This window comes from Spinacia oleracea, chromosome 1 (genome assembly GCF_020520425.1).
Source record: "Spinacia oleracea cultivar Varoflay chromosome 1, BTI_SOV_V1, whole genome shotgun sequence".
NCBI lineage: Eukaryota > Viridiplantae > Streptophyta > Magnoliopsida > Caryophyllales > Amaranthaceae > Spinacia > Spinacia oleracea.
The window spans coordinates 83071153-83083667 of record NC_079487.1 but is presented as its reverse complement, the minus strand read 5'-3'; the positions used below and the strand labels follow the sequence as shown (position 1 = coordinate 83083667).

Sequence of the window (12515 nt, the reverse complement as noted above, 5' to 3'; positions counted from 1 at the left end):
AAACCAGAAAAAAGAAAGAATGAAAATAAGAGGTGAAGAAATGAAATGTTTGGCGGTGAAGAATGAATGAAAATAAGAGGTGAAGAATGGAAAAAAGATCAGTAAATGTTTGGCGGGAAAATGAAAGTGGATAGTATGGCGCAATTTCATCCCGCCTAACATATGCGAATGGCGCAAATGGCTGAAATATTTTGCCGCCCATTATCTTCCTTTCTGAAATTTTTTCCCTCTCTTTTTTTAGTGGAATTTGTGAGTTGGCATCATTTAATTGGTGGTGTGCATGATACCTTTGCACACCAAGTGTATCCCTAGCCTTTTCCAGCTAATGCATCATTTACTCTACCACCGTCTATCAAAGTTCGAACTTCTTCTTCACAATGATGGTCCATCATTAATTAATCTATAACAAATAAATATACGACGTTTAGTGGCGTATCCTGGGTCATCATTGATAACGCATCGCAATAATTGTAACATATAATTAACTTGCTTAGTCATAGTGATTGTATCATCCAATTAATTACTTAGTCAAAACAAATCAAATGCATTCGGCAAAATTAGCGGTAGCGGGTAGTAATTAGCGGTTGAGTAGCGTGTAGCGGTTCGAGTAGCAGTGGTAGAGGGTAACGGTTAGTTGTCAAAGTAGCGGCTAATTGATATGTGTGTTTTGTAAAAGTAGCGGTTGATATTTTAAAATAAAATAAAAAGGTAAAATATGTTTTAAACTTTATTACAAATTTGTCAAAAGCTACCCGCTACCTTAAAAGCTACTAATTTTAATGTTTGAGAAAAGCTACCCAAACGCTACCTCTACCACTAACTGCTACCTAAAACGCTACCTTGCCGAACGCTTTCAAATTTTACAAGTAGCGTCATGACTAGGTCAAAACGTTACCCGCTACCTCAAACGCTATTGCCGAACACGCCCTAAGAGTCTAAGATAAACAAAATTAGAATAACAATCAAACAATACTTACTCGATTACACCAACTGATGTATTAACTCATGAATTAAAACAACAATCCACCAATAACAAGTCCACACCAACAAATAACAACTCGACAACTCGTAAACAATCCACTTTTAACTCATGAACAATCCACACTGAATTCATGAACAAATTACTCATAATCCCCATTCCCCTGTTAACAAATACGGCGTAACAACAAGAAATTATAAAATCCAAACAAATTCATGAATACTTGATAATCTATTCTTTAACTTTCTGTAATTTAATAAAATCATTCTAAATCTCTTTCTTCTTCCTTTAATTTCTGGTCCAGACACTCAATGATCTGACGACACCATGCAAGATAATAACCGATGAACATTCAGGAAATAAATAACAAAGAACCTAAGTAATAACTCATTTAACTCTCTTTTAACTCAATAACTAGAAAAACAAAGAAATAAAAAACCACAAAGCATACATTCATGAACATTAGTAAGAATAATAACTCATTGAAGAGAAAAGAGAATACTTACCTCTAAAAGACGGAAGAGTTCACGGAGCCGGAAAATAACGATAAATAAACTACATTTGATGTAAACAAAAAAAGGATTAGGGTTTGGAAAATTGAAGCATTATATCATGAAAAAAATTAAGAACAAAGTTCACATGGGATGGGAAATAGTCAGCGCGACTCCGACGGTGGACGACGGTGCTTGCGACAATTTATGATGGACGACGGTGGGAAATTAAATCCTCTACCTGCTACGACAGTGAAGCGGCCTGCTTGGATCAAGGGTGGTGGAAACCGGCTGGGTGGTAAGGGCTCGTTTGTAGGATCGTGCAGCCCTGGACTGGTTCTTCCTCTCTCTGATTGTTTTGGTTTGTTTGTTTCCTCTCAAGTGTAGACTTGTAGTCATTAGCGGAGACAGGGGGGTTGGTATGGGCAGCCGCCCTCAACATGTATATTTTTGTGCAACTAAACAACAGTAAGTAATTTTGCTCTTGTGGTTGCAGTCTTGTAGGGTTTGGAAATTAAAAAGAACCATTTCACTGATAAATCTAAGCTATTCCGTGAACCTTGTTCATAAATTGGTAAGGAAAAGATTTACAGATGCTTATTTGACAACGTTATCAATAAATCGATATAACTTAATTAGTTCTTCGCAAGCTACATACAGAAACATTAAAGCTCCTATATAGACATTCAACTCTCCTTCAGAGTTCAGACATAAGCCATGCGGACTCGCTGCTGTGTACCGGAAACATTTGCATTGCTTAGAGAACAAACATAAGCAAAGGTAAACATCATCAACGGGCCAAAAACACCAAATGACATTAGCTGACTGATATTAGCTAATTTGGTACAACGGGCCGGGCCAAGTAGACCAAACGACTGATATCACCAAAATCTCCACGGATCCTTGTCTGGAGGGACATAACTATCTGTTGGGGGAAGAAGCCGAAAGGAGTTGGCCGTTCTCTTTAAGATAGGTCCCATCTGCATCAAATAAGTCAATAATAGGCATAAGCATAAGAACCACATGCATGTCGAGATCTGCGGATGAGTAGCAGCAGCATCCTCAATATCATATAGCTACATAACCAAAAGTGAGGAGGGTGGGAAGGCTATATGATGCCAAGAGAAGAGAACTTACAACGTCCCACTGCTTGCTCAAAGTTGAAGCGTTCAAAGTGTATAAAAAACCTGCAATTATTGCATCACTTACATGAGCCTCTAACCAATATTATAGTGTGCCCTTCATCCGGAATTAACAGTCACATATACTAATTTAGGGAAAGGTCTCTTGGGACAGAAATCCATGCATGCTATTGGTTGACAATATAATGTGTTTGGTTTTGCTAGGCATGTCATAAAGATGCATACAGTAAGACTACACATGGATGAGAAATATACCGTCACGCTCAGCGGTAGAAGCCACGTATTGTCTATAATTGTTTGACTCTGCTGCCTACAGATTTCGGAGGCTGGATTAAAGTCGCAAATAACAAAAAAATTAAAATAAACATCCCCATTAATTTCAATTTGACAGAAAGATGCATACAGTTTTGGTTGGTGATTTGCGGACTAAGTACTCGTAAAACCAGTATCGTTCACCATCAACCTGAGAAGGAGAAGGTACAAAATAAACATTCTTCAAACCCAAATAGGGAAAAAGTTAAAACTTAAGTACTCAACTAACAACAAACAGGCAGAATTCTGAGGGCTTACCTCATTTGATTGTGCATCAAGTATGGAACTCTCAGCCAGTTTTTGAGTTGAAGTGACTCGCTGCAAAACAAATCCGAAAACCATATTAATTCAACCTACACAAATTTGAAATTAGTTAGGGATGCCTCATTTAAACACCTTAGTCATATTGCCAAGCAGCAAACTAGCCCATCCATATATGGCATTCTGAGAAATACTATAGTGGGGAGATGCTTGTTAAATCATAATAATTATTGCAATTTCATACTTAGCAACAATACAACTAGCAGTAAATGAAGGCTAGCTATATAAAGCAGATTTTCAGAAGTACATGCGAAAAAGTTGCTAATAATCTCACTATTTTAGCATACAAGATAAACTTTTATCAAGATAAATACTGCATAATCCAACATCATATCTTTAATTTATTCAATTGACATTGGTTTATATGCAATATTTAATTCTTGTTAATGCTAATGATGATAGCGATAAAATCATGACACCTTGATATGGAGTTGTAAGTGGAACTACTAACTGGGATTGATGCACTAGCTGTAGGCCTGTAGATATGATGTAGAATATAGATCAATTTTGCAAAGCTGGAATCATAATAAGATTTAAATAAGTAAAAGGTATTAGAACTGCAAATGGAAACCAGATGAACCCAAACCCTCTGACAATATACTCTCATGCTTAGGTTTTAGGATGTCAAAAAAGACGGTACCAAAACACTCAAATTTCATTCCCTGTCCAGTGAAGAACAATAGAGAAAAGGATAAATTACCAATGCAGATTTGTCAGACAAAACTGAATCAGCAACATCTTTCGGATTCCATGTACTCTTATCTTTCGATTTCAAGAAATCTGGATTGGGGGGCCCTATCTGAATCAATATACTAAGTCAGTTAATGTGTCACGATAAATCTAATATAAATTAGCAGGTAAATGGTTTATGAAAATCACCGTAACAGATAGGATAACGTTGTCCATAAAGTCAACACGCTCGGACACTATACGCAGCCGTGCATTAGCTGCATCAATTCATACAAATGTCTGATCAGCCCAATGAGGAGATATGTGGAAACAGGGTTGAAAAAAGAAAAGTCATGACTACATTGATTGAACTCAGGAATGAGTAAATGAACCATCTTCTAAGAGAAGAGAACCGCAAAGTTAAACTTACGAGACAGAGGAGCAGCTGATGAATATCTTTCTGGCTTTCTAGATTCCACCCTTAAAATAGATGAAAAGAGTCAGGTCCCTACATTTCAGGACAAGAAGAAGTGATTCGCAATAGAAACAGTGCACCAAATTGTTGGAAGCAAACAAGAAGACTGAAATGTCATAGTAAGCACAAGTTATAACTTCTTACTTGCAAAAATGAACATAAAACTTACATTATTAAAAAGAACAGAAGAAATCTACCTTCTTATTTCACATTATTACTACTGTACTCTTGATTATTAGTAGACCGTTAGTATTAGTCAGACAGATTACTGGTTCTATAAGCATTTGAACAACAGCAAGTCGAGTTATGGTCATTGAACATATGAAAAAAATAAAATCCTTTTGGCATAAGATGATTCACTAAAACTTGATTAATGTAATCTTTCAAACTGCATTTGGTGATAAGCACTGATAGCAAGTGCAAGAACCTCAAAGAATAATTTTCATATATTTAAACCAGAAAGCAAGAAAAAGTTTCCCAAGACACCAAAAGATTATCCATAGATGAAGTTTCTAAGGATTTTCTACTCGTACCGTTAATATTCATTTTGACATTCGAGGTCAAAGCTTGTTCATTTAGATATTCGACCTCTAATTTCTCAACCAGTATTCCAGTAAATTGGATTCAACTAAGTAAATACTTCCATAGGAAAATCACTCTCAATGGTTTTTTTATAGGTAGTAAAAATTTGAAGAATCAAGTATGACCTATTGTTTGGGATAGAGTGAGTAACTGAGTACACTAACTGTACTATATTGACCTACAATTGCAATCAAAGAACCATAACATAATTGAACAATTAGATGAGTCGATTCAACGAAAACGAAGCTACAAACAACTCTCCCCCCTCCAAACAAGGCCAAGCAACATAGCATATTAGCATTGAGTTCAAGTTACACAATTGTAATTATAGGTTCAAAAATAGTAGTAGGAAATAGAAAATATACCATTTAAACGCAATCTTTTTGGAGGGAAGTTTCATCGGATATGAATAAGAATAGGCATTTACATCATCAATAAACTCAAGCATTTTCCCCTCCTCCTCAGCACCAATTCCTGCAATAGCTACTTAATCATCGCTTATTAAAAAAACTACCGGTTGTCTCAGCTCTAAGGACTAACTATATTCATGAAAAAATCACGTATCGGCCGCATAAATCATTATACCAAAAAAAAAACTACTACCAAAAACCTAACATGAAAAACACAAAATTTAGAGTAAAATGAGCTCACCATTAACAGGGAAAATCAAGGTCATGGAAGTAGATAAGCCAAAGAGCAATAAATCCCTCTTGCAAACCCCAAATTCTGAAGTGGGTGTTGGAGAAAGGCAGGAATACACAACAATTCCGGATTTTGATTTGCATTTTTTCTGGAAAACAGGGGAATTTATCTGATTTCTGAAACCCAAAATTCAAGGTTAATTTACATAAATACAATTCCCACAAAATAAAAATGACAAAACAAATTAAAGGATATAGGAGAGAGAAAAAGGAGTACCTAAAGAAAAGGAGGTGAGGGGGTGATTGGGAGGGAGACTTGAAGATGGTTGGTGTGGAAGAAAGGAAGAGAGTTGCCATTGTTGGATGCTGAAGCTTCTCTATCTCTCTCCCGTGTCAATGGGAGGATAAACCGATAGAGTTTCCTATCATGGACAATAAATTATCTTCTGTTTTTTTTTTTCTTCCTAAATATTTCTACGAATTTCCCCCCGTTTCTAAATGGTAATACGCCTTCAGTACTGATATAACTTATAAGTTCGACAAAAATAAAAATTTTCAGACATTTTCACGCACAAATAAATTTATTTCGGATAAAATAAGTTTAAACAAGTTACTATCAAAAAAAAAAGTTTAATTAAGTCCAGTTAAGACGTTAAGTTCAGATAAGTTCAGTTAAATTCAGATATGTTCAGATAATATAAATTCAGTTAAAATAAGTCCAATAGTATGGAGCTTGAGGTGGTCTTTTAGGTAAGACAACCTTATATAAAAGTTTGTAGAAAATAATCATCCTATACTTTTACGGGAAAGGAAGAAAGTAAAAGATTGTTTAATAAATAAGGCTTTGTTCTTTAGAGCTGAACTGAACTGAACTGAACTGAATTGAATTGAACTGAACTGAACTGAAATTAATGCTCCTGAACTGAACTTAACTTTACTTAACTTAACAGAATATTACCGACATAATTAAATAATAAATAATAAATAAATAATAGTAAATAAATAATAAATAATAAACAGTAAATACTAAATAGTAAATAGTAAATAATAAATAGTAATAGTAAATAGTAAATAATAAATAATAAATAACTAATAATCCGTATTTAATTAATAAAAATAATAATAAATAATAAATAATAAATTATGCTTCCTCCGTTCTTATTTATATGACACATAAACACCTTTGACTTCATTTTGTGGTTTATACATAAGAAAAAACATAGTCGTGTGGGGTCTTATTAGATTCGTATCAGTAAATATTATTTAAATATCAACTTTTTATAATTTTTTTCGATCCACAATTAGAGATATTAATGTTTGAAATCGTGTATTGGCAAACGTGCCTAAATAATTGTGTCATTTAAAAAAGAACGGAGGAAGTATTAATTAATAAATAAATAATTAGTTATAAGTAATATAATAATATAAATAATAAGTAATATAATAATATAAATATAAATAATAAGTACTCCGTAATATAATAATATAAATATAAATATAAGTATTTGAAGGAAATAATGCCCTTGGTCCAAGTATGCATTCAATGTTAAGTCTAATAAATGCGGTTCAGTATTAATTAACAAGTTAAAAATTCAGTGAGATCAAATGAGCTGAATGCCTAGCTAGAGGCCTCTTCAGTTCAAGTGGAATTAATGATATTAATCCACAGCTTACTCTTGACTGAACCCGTAGGGTCACACAAATAGTACGTAAACGGATCAAGTATTTAATGGCATTAAATACTCTATCTATGGATATTCGGAATCGACGGATCTTGGTTTCAGTGGGAGCTGAGATCGTCACAAGCAAGTGAATACTCCGGAAACAATGATATTGCCGGAAACGGAAATATGGATCGTATCGGAAATATAAATATTATCCAAGTCGTAGATGTTGCCGGAAACGGAAACATGGTACGTAACGGAAAATATTATCGGAAATGGAAATATTGCCGGAATCGGAAATATTGCCGGAAACGGAAATATTGTCAGCATCGGAAATATTATCGGAATCGGAAAATAATTCCGGAAACGGAAATATTAAATATTTGTTCGAAACGGAAATTAATTCCGGAATCGGAAATATTAAATATTGTTCGTATCGGAAATGAATTCCGAATTCGGGAATTTAATCGGAAGCGTATCGTACGAATTAGCATCGGACGAGGCCCGCTAGACGAAGGCCCAGCACGAAGCCAGGCCATCGCCCAGCGAGCCAACACGCACCATCGCACGCCAAGGCAAGGCTGCCCAGCGTGGGCTGCGTGGGCCGAGCGCATGCGTGCGGGCGCCCTCGTGGCTCCGTGCGTGTGTGTGTTTGTGTCCATGCACAATTCCTAAATCTATTAGGATTTGGTGTATGATTAAATTCCTATTCCTATTAGGATTATTAAATTAAATAGAGTCCTTGTAGGATTCTAAGTTTAATTAAATCGTATCCTACTAGGATTCCAATTCCCTTTCCAAACCTCTATAAATAAGGGCCTAGGGTCATAATTTATGAACATGGGATTGAAGTATTCTAAGGGTAAGTTTTGAAAGAAAAATAAGCCAAACACTTGCAAACACTTAACCGAATTTCCTAGTAACCTTAAGGGCGATTCTAGTTGGTCTAACTTGAGGCGGATCCGGACGTACTGTGGACTATCTACGGAGGGACGACATTTGGAGTCCTAAAGACTTGTTCTTGTTCGGTTCGGGCGCAGCTAGGGAGGGCACGCTACAAAGTGTATGCTCCTAAATTATGCTAAATGATTATGTGTAAATAATATGTTTCTTGGCATTAAGGTTTTCCGCATGATTTATGTTTTGTCATATGTATCATAACCTAACAAGGAAGCTAATGATCTGAAAATTGCTTCTCCTTATGTCTTCTACTTCACTATGAACAAAAAACCAACCCCATATCTGAAATTTGGGGGCTAAAATAACACCTACGAGATCATAGCTAACACACAACAAGAGCGGGCTCGTCAGAGGCCGTCGAACTTCAACCACTAGCGAGCCGACTATGGGGGGAGATGGGTTAGGTTTTACTGGGAGGGTTTTTGAGAGAAAACTTAGTGAGAGAATAATTGATATCATAATGAACTAATATAATATTTCAATGACTTTCTTCTCTAATTTGTTAATTAAAACATAGTCCTATATACACGCTACACATTCTTAAAAGTATGTACGTTTTCTAAAACATGTAAGAAAATTTATTTAAAACTAATATATATATATATATATAACATTTTGCCCAATTTGCTAAGGTTTGTACATTTTTGTTCAATTTTCTTCGTAATTATCTTATAATTTTCATAATTGAATCTACTAGAGCAGGAAAAAATGGAGGAAGTAGTAGATCTAGAAGGAGGTTTGCCATTACTAAAACAGAAATGAATAATTTGCGCTCATCTACAAATCATCGCAAGAATTTTGAGAGATCACATCGCGGTTCGTTGTTTTTAAATTAATATTAAGTTTATTCTTGTTTAAAATTGAAAACGTTTGTTGTTTTGGAGAAATTAACGTTTGTGTTTTCCCGAAATATCGTTTAACTTCGCGAATTCGATTAGTGACTTCACGATTTTAAATAGTAATTACATGAGGTTTTTAGTAATTACTTTATGATTTGAAGAGTTACTATGTGATTTTTAGAGTTTCTATGCGATTTTAACTATAATTATATGATATATATTGACTATTACTATAACATTTTCTTACTATACGTTAAAATGATTTATCCACTATATTTGACAATAAATTTCATGATTATGTGACTATTGTTGTGGGATCTTTTACGGTGCTGACGTGGCACGCGTTCCTCGGAGGTATCAAGTATGACCTGGCACGAACTTCTGGCAACCTGCAAAACAAGAATATTCCCGTAGGAATATTCCCTCCGATGCTTAAGTAAGTATAAGCTAGAGAGATAAGTAATTTTTAGAGAGAAGGCAGAGCAAAGATAGTTTTAGGTTGGTGGGAATGAATTGATTGCCCTTTTACCTAGGGATCTGCACTATTTATAGTGCTAGGGTTTCTCGGGAACTGGTCCTGCATGATTGAGTGTTTATGCAAGATCGGGACACGTGTCCTGCTAAGGTTTTGGAGGCTTGGTTAAGACCAATGTGGACCTCTTAATCGCTTGGGCCTGGGCCCTGTGAAGTTGAGAAAGGCCCGCAGGCAAGCTTTTGGGCCTTTTTTCTGGGCTTTGATAGTACAGTCAGGTGGCATTCTTTTAGGCCACATCATTTTCCCCTCAAGGAGGATGCCCCTTGTCCCTGTGGGGTAGGCTGCTTGATCGGAGGGAGCGCCACGTGTGAGGCTTTTCAGAGCTTAGATTTTCCTTTAAAAGCTTCAGTTCCTCTTTCATTTTTCTTTTGTTACTTCAGAGCAATTTTTCTTTAGAGAGAGAAAGTAAATTTCGTCCTGCCAAAGATCTGCTTGTGCTTGCGCTTGAGTGTTCTTGGATTTGTTGTCCAGTGTTCTTGAGGGTTTAGAGGATTTGTCAAGACTTCTCATCAGTTTGATCATTTTCTGGTAAGTTCTTTATCAAAACTTTGTTTTTTGTATGCTTGTGGGACCTCTCTTGTTTATTGTTTATAGTGTTCTGTGGAGACGTCTTGGGGGTTATGACACCTATCCCTTTCATTCTTTTGCTAAAGTCAGACGTCCTGTCCCTTATGCAGGACGGCATGGCTCGAATTAGACAAACAGCCAACGTGCGTGCATGGGCTGCACCGCGAGAGGGGGGCGATAGGGTTCCTTTTTCGAACCCGTCCCAAGGAAGTAGGAGTGGAGTCCGTTCCTCCCATAATACAGGAGACGGGGCCATAAGAATGACACATTCTTCTAGAAGAAGGAAGAATGTGGCCTCCCGTCCCCGCGTTCCACGCGAGGATTTTGAAGATGACTCCTCTAGCTCTTCAGACGAGGAGTTTGCAAAAGACCTTCCTCCTATGGTCCGGGGGAAGGAGGACGTCAATCTATTTCCGTCTGATATCTTTCCCAGCATGAAATGGCTGAGGTACCTGAGGGAGCAGGGACGTGACTTTGAGCGTTTTCTGCTCTTGCCCCCAGGTTTTAGTCTTAGGATCCCTCGACCTCATGACTCCGTGGACCAACTCTCCCAAGGAGAGGTAGCTGTTTATACTGCTGCCTTTAGGTAGGGTCTTAGATTTCCATTGCACCCCTTTGTGATGGACGTTTTAGAGGGGTATGACATTGGCCTTGCTCAATTGACGCCCAACTCTTGGGCAAATGTTTTTGGTTTTATTGCCAAGTGTTCTTTGAGCGCCGTCACCCCTTCATTTCCTGCTTTCCTTCGTCTCGTAGTCATTGCCCCTTCTTCTCGTTCTCCCCAGGGGTGGTTCACCCTTTACAGCCGTCGGGGATATAAGACGGTGGTGGGTAAGACCTCTAGTTGGGTTTGGTGGAGGAAGAAGTGGTCTGTTGTTCGAATGGAAGACCTCTCTCTTTCCAGACGTCTTTCTAGGTGGAACCGTCGGCCCCGTTATTTGTCTAAAGCTGACGCCTACCCTCGCCTCTCGTCCGGAGAGTGGGGACTATTGAAGCCCTTGTTCCAGGCTGAGATGTATCGGCTGTCGTCAAAGAGCCATGCCTGGGTGCCTAATGCTTGGCTTCCCCATGTCGGCCAGTTCACCAATATAGTCTTTCTTTCGGTCGTTGGTCTTTGTTCCTATTTGAGTAGAGGTAGTTCCCCATAGATTTTCACTCAACATTTTTTTTTTTACTAACCCTTGGCTTTGTAGGTTCTGCCATGGATCGCCTATCCTCCGAAGACAAGGGTGTAGTGGAAGTACCCGCTTGGCTGTCCGAGATGTATACCGAGGACATTTTCAAGGTCGTGGAGGCCAAGAAAAAGGACTCCTCCAAGAAGTCCAGCGAGGGTTCCTCTGGCGACGTCGCCAAGGTAATTTTTTTATTTTTTTGCCTATGTTCATTTCTGATCATGATTTGGTCGCTGACTTCCTTCATCTTTAGGAACCCACTTTGCCAGCTACGAAGAAGCGTCCGGCATCTTCGACGGAGGCTCCTAAGCCAAAACGACCCTTCTTTAAGAAGATGGGTCCGGCCGATTCTGTCACCAAGCCGTCGGTACCAAAACCGTCCGCTCCCCTAGCTGAGGGGGAGGTTCTTCCTACCCAGACGCCCATTCCTCCTCCTGAGCAAAATGAGGTTCCTTCCCAGGTGGACACCGAAAGGGATGGTACTGCCGGAGCAGCTGCTGACGAAGTAGCAGTCGAACAGACTGAGGCTGCTGACGCCACCACCTCGTCCAAGGAGGACAAGGGTAAAGGCAAGGAAACTGAGGCTCCTTCTACTGATAATGCCTCTACTTCTCCTGCAGCTTCGCCAATTGGTTAGTGTCTCTGTACTTTAAATCTGTCATGTCAGGTTGGGATTTGCACGATGTTTGATAATCTTGGAGTTTGGTTCAGTTGAGATGTTCAAGCGGATGCGGCGGGCCGAGGTGGCGAGCATTCCCCCTTCTGCCGGTTTTAGCTAAGAGGCGAAGGATAAGATCCTTGCGGACGTGTATGCGGCCATCCCTGAGGAATATGTGAGGTCACTCCCCGGAATTGACTTGGGATTCTATGGGTCCATTCAGTCTCTCGTCCTTGATGTGAGACACTTACTCCTGGATCTCTGTAGTTATGATTATATATGTACGCTATTTTTAATTCAATGTTGTCTTTGGCAGCTTTTCATTCGCTGTGCCGAGAGTAGGAACTATCGCTTTGATATGCACAATGAGATGCTCAAGCACAAGGACCAGATCGAGAATCATGAGCAATATGCTGAGAAGACGGCCAGGTTGATCAACTTGGACGCGGACAAGAAGATCAAATCCAAGACGGAAGATCTGAAGAAGGCCGAGGAGGACGCTGAGAAG

The 12515-nt window shown here is 38.2% G+C and overlaps 1 protein-coding gene across 3 annotated transcripts; it reads right to left on the bottom strand.

The window, feature by feature from the left end:
- Positions 1-1976: 1976 nt before the first annotated feature.
- On the bottom strand, positions 1977-6117 carry LOC110800790 (psbP domain-containing protein 5, chloroplastic). 3 transcript variants are annotated; one of them, XM_022006117.2, is made up of 11 exons: positions 5890-6114; positions 5623-5789; positions 5337-5454; positions 4345-4394; positions 4125-4192; positions 3946-4044; positions 3183-3242; positions 3016-3075; positions 2868-2922; positions 2608-2657; positions 1977-2450 (listed from the first exon to the last, which is right to left on the bottom strand). In XM_022006117.2, the coding sequence occupies exons 1-11, from the start codon at positions 5967-5969 to the stop codon at positions 2352-2354; spliced, it is 906 nt and encodes a 301-aa protein (XP_021861809.1). In that variant the 5' UTR covers positions 5970-6114; the 3' UTR covers positions 1977-2351. The 3 variants fall into 3 exon arrangements, 2 of the variants coding, with proteins under 2 accessions (XP_021861809.1, XP_021861810.1); XM_022006118.2 differs by having other exon boundaries at positions 5337-5445; XR_008926623.1 differs by having other exon boundaries at positions 2359-2450; positions 2868-2938; positions 5890-6117.
- Positions 6118-12515: the final 6398 nt, after the last annotated feature.